The 4,145-nt window shown below is 34.0% G+C and overlaps 1 protein-coding gene across 1 annotated transcript; it reads right to left on the bottom strand.

Annotated features, from left to right (window-relative positions):
* Positions 1–387: 387 nt before the first annotated feature.
* On the bottom strand, positions 388–2,009 carry LOC143617407 (protein DETOXIFICATION 56-like). The gene has a single exon (XM_077089979.1). It carries the CDS (start codon positions 1,905–1,907, stop codon positions 468–470), a length of 1,440 nt encoding a protein of 479 aa, XP_076946094.1. The 5' UTR covers positions 1,908–2,009; the 3' UTR covers positions 388–467.
* Positions 2,010–4,145: the final 2,136 nt, after the last annotated feature.

The following is a 4,145-nucleotide window of genomic DNA, read 5'->3' as shown; positions in this document are numbered from 1 at the left end:
TTATAGTGCACAATCTTTTCAAGTTATCTTGATAAATATGAGTAGACAAGTCACATTTTCTTAATATTTTAAAATTTTCTGGTCCCATTGGATTTTATTTTAGCACCCCCCCCCCCTTTTTTGGTATTTTTTTTAATTATTTGGTTGTCACTTATTTAATTTAATTATTATTCTATTTCTAGTTTAAATATTATGATAATTATTTACATTTATCATTATCATACGTTAGCTTTATCAGAATGTCTATATAAAGATATCTAGTTTTTAGTTATTCAAATACACGGAATATCCAATATACTATTTCATATATTTGAAGTTGTTTCGTTTCTTTTCTTTTGTTCTAAAAGCAACACGTGATGCTACTAATAGAGGCGTCACGCCCTCGATTTTTGATATTTCAAGAAAAATTCAAGCAAAACACTACAATCTTTAATGTACAATCTTGATCAAAATTTGCCACATTTTGCTCAAGTTTTGACAATATTTTCATCTTTAACCGAACCAACATCAACATCAACAGCCGCAAGCCTTTGAGCTTTACCGGCTTCTTCATCCCAACTAATCCTTGAAATAAACACTAACAACAATGTTAAACAACAAATCACACCGGCTAGGAAACCTAGTAACAATCCTTGGAGGCCCATATGAACCTTAAAAGCCAAAAGCACACCTAAAGGCAATGCCAATAAGTAGAATCCACCAATGTTGGCATACATACCCAACCATGGTCTGGCTGTACCCCTTACAATACCACCACAAACCGCTAAAGGAAAGTTAACCACCTCTAACAAGCCCATCCACAACATTGCATTTTTTGCACCTTTAACAACCCCTTTATCATGACTAAACAAATGGCCCCATGTGCCCCTTGCCAACACCATAACTAACCCACCCGTTAACCCCGCGACCGACCCCACCACTAACGAAACAGACGCGGCCCACCAGGCGGTCCCCGCCTGATTTGCCCCGAGCTCATTCGAAACACGAATGGACGCGCACGTGGCTAATGAAAGCATTACCCCAAAAAGCAAGTAATCGAAATTCAACACGATTGCGATAACGCTAACCGCTTGCTTCGCGTTAGGGAGCTTTCCCGTTAGCAAGATCAAGATCTCGTAGCACCACCATTCGAGGCATGTCGTAAGGCAACACGGCCCACAAAGCTTTAACAACCGGGCCCAATCTTCGAGCCCATGGGCCAACCACCCGCCTTCTTTCCACTTCCCACCCGCCCTAAACTCCGCCACCACCATGTACACCGCTAGCAAAACCACGGCTACGAGATCGGTGATCCATATGGCCATTGACACCCCAGCGAACCCTCGGGTTTCGCTTAGGAAAATGTTAACCGGGACATGAACAACGACCGCAAGAGCCGAGGTGAACATTATTGGGAGTGTTATGCTTTGTGAACTTAAGTAGGACTTAAGTGGGCATAAAAATGATGTAATAATCATATCAGGAATGAGATAATATAAGTACTTCTTTGCTTCAACCGATATATCCTCTTGTTGGCCAAAATGCATCAAGATTTTGTCAACATTTAGCCACAAAATACAAGAAAATAATGATATTATTAATAATAATGAAACCATCATGACTAAAGTTTTGTGAAGTAGCTTAAAGTTCTTGGCTCCATAAGCTTGACCACAAATGGGCTCCATGGCGCCACACAAACCATTCAAGATCGAGAAACTTGTGACGTTTGCGAACATGAACCCGAGTGTCCCACTCGCTAGTGCTAGCTCACCGAGCCGGCCAAGAAACACTGTGGTTATGGCTATCTTGGCGAACCATGTCAAGTTCATTGCTACTAGTGGGAATACAATGGCTTGTTGCACTTTTAGCTCCGATACGACTACTCCGATGAGCTTCTTCGGACTCCGGTGTGGGTTGTCTTCTTCCATTTCCGGTGTGTATTTGGTTATAATCGTTGGTTTTATTTTTGTTCTTGTACAATGAAAGCTGGGGATAAATATATAGAGAGAGATGGTTTCTTGTTGTTAGGTGTCACATGATAAGTTTTGGAAAATCAGGAAAATATCCTTTTCGCGGAGTATATTAACAAAATAACTTTACTTTAGGAAATAAAAAAGTAAAAATTCTCAAAACAGCCATTTTCTCTTCAAAATCTTTTATAACTTGGACTGTCAAGACGCATTGGGAAAAGATAAAAATAAAGACAAGATTTCGAAAGAAAGTCAGGTAAAAGACGAGATTTGGGGAAATAATGCCGGTAAAGTCCAAATTATTTGTAATCTTGGAGCAAAAGTTCAAATTTTTCAAAAAATTTTTTACTCAAAAAAACCGTTTTGAGAGACTGTATTTTTATGTTTCCTACCTTTCCCGTCCATATTTTAAAATTCTTGGAAAAACATATTTATGACAATTATACCCTTGAACAACCACCACCACCTTGAACCACCACCACCTTGAACCACCACCATCACCGACGCGGTCGGCCCCACCTCATCACCACCACCGTCACAGCGGTGGTGAGGTGGCTATGGCGGTAGTGACGGTGGTGGTGATGGGGTGGGGCCGACGGCGTCGGTGATGGTGGTGGTTCAAGGTGGTGGTAGTGGTTCAGGGGTATAATTGTCATAAATAAGTTTTTCCAAGAATTTTAAAATATGGACGGGAAAGGTAGGAAACATAAAAATACAGTCTCTCAAGACGGTTTTTTTGCGTAAAAAAGTTTTTGAAAAAATTGAACTTTTGCTCCAAGATTACAAATAATTTGGACTTTATCGACATTATTTCCCCAAATCTCGTCTTTTACATGACTTTCTTTCGAAATCTCGTCTTTATTTTTTATCTTTTCCCAATGCATCTTGACAGTCCAAATTATAAAAGATTTTGAAAAAAAAGGGCTATTTTGGGACTTCTCTCTCTAAAATTGGCTATTTTGAGAATTTTCCCAATAAAAAATGGTTATTTCACTTTTGTTGTTTTATTTTTAATTGTAAGTAATTTTCACCTATCATGACAGGACACATGTCATCAGTTACCGAAGGAATAGACTATTGGTTGACCTTTCATAGAGTATTCTTGGGATTGAGTTTCAAAAATGTTTATTGGCTTTTTTAAAAAGCTATTTTGAAAAGTTAAGATTTGTAGCTTTTTGAAAATCTGTTTGTTTAACCCTTTTAAAAAACTAAAATAAAAAAGATTTTTGTGATTGTCAAACATATTTTAACTTATTGACTTTTTTAAAAATACCAATAAGCCAATAAGTATTTTTCAAATTCAATCTCAAACATGTTCTTAGTCTGTTTTGCTATGGAAGCGATAGAACATAAAGATGAAGTAATTTGTTTTAAAAAAGAATAATGTTTTCATTTCCCGAAAATGAATACAATAGAACCCTTTATATATAAGAGATTTATAAACTTATTAAGGTTTACAAAAGTTTCATAATTACAAAATGAAATTTAAAACATTAAAATAATAAAAATAATGAGGTAGTCTCATATTCATTCCTCCCTAGTTTTCCTTCTCAAATTCATGATATCTTTTTTATTAGCATTCTAGGAACTTTTCATATAATAAAGATTTGTATATTAAAAAATTAGTCATCCCTAATAAAACAAAAATGGAATTGAAATATTTAACCAATCTCAATTTTAATTTATAATATACAACAATGCCATAATAATATAAAAAAAGAATGTACCAATAATAATAATAATTATTATAATTATAATTATAATATACAATTTCTTTGATTACGTTTTCATTAAAAAATTATATCACTTCCTTAATATCTTAACTTTTCTAAATATCTATATTTTATAACATAACAAAAAAAAATATGTGTGCATATATATTTTCTATTTTAAAAAATGAATTTAATCATATGTAAAAAACGGATTTCATCAAAAGATAAAAAAATGAATTTAATGGATTTGTGACATTAATAGCTAATCAAACCAATATTTATTTAATATAGCAAAATCCGAATTGTTTTTACAAACTCTTCTCTAATCCGCCTTATATATATAATATACAATTTTAATTGAAAATATTACTATTACAATTGATCAATATTTTATGGATTATATAAAATGTATCACATATTCATTATTGTAATTTTTCCTATTTAAGTATTTTCTTTTGATTTATTATGTAATTACATATTAAAC

This window comes from Bidens hawaiensis, unplaced genomic scaffold, assembly GCF_021521415.1.
Source record: "Bidens hawaiensis isolate Kalapana, Puna unplaced genomic scaffold, B.hawaiensis_p1.1 tig00054725_1, whole genome shotgun sequence".
Lineage (NCBI taxonomy): Eukaryota > Viridiplantae > Streptophyta > Magnoliopsida > Asterales > Asteraceae > Bidens > Bidens hawaiensis.
This window is presented reverse-complemented; position numbering and strand designations above follow the sequence as displayed.

Coding starts and splice junctions, on each gene's coding strand:
- LOC143617407 (XM_077089979.1), bottom strand. CDS start 1,907: ATGGAAGAAGACAACCCACACCGGAGTCCGAAGAAGCTCATCGGAGTA.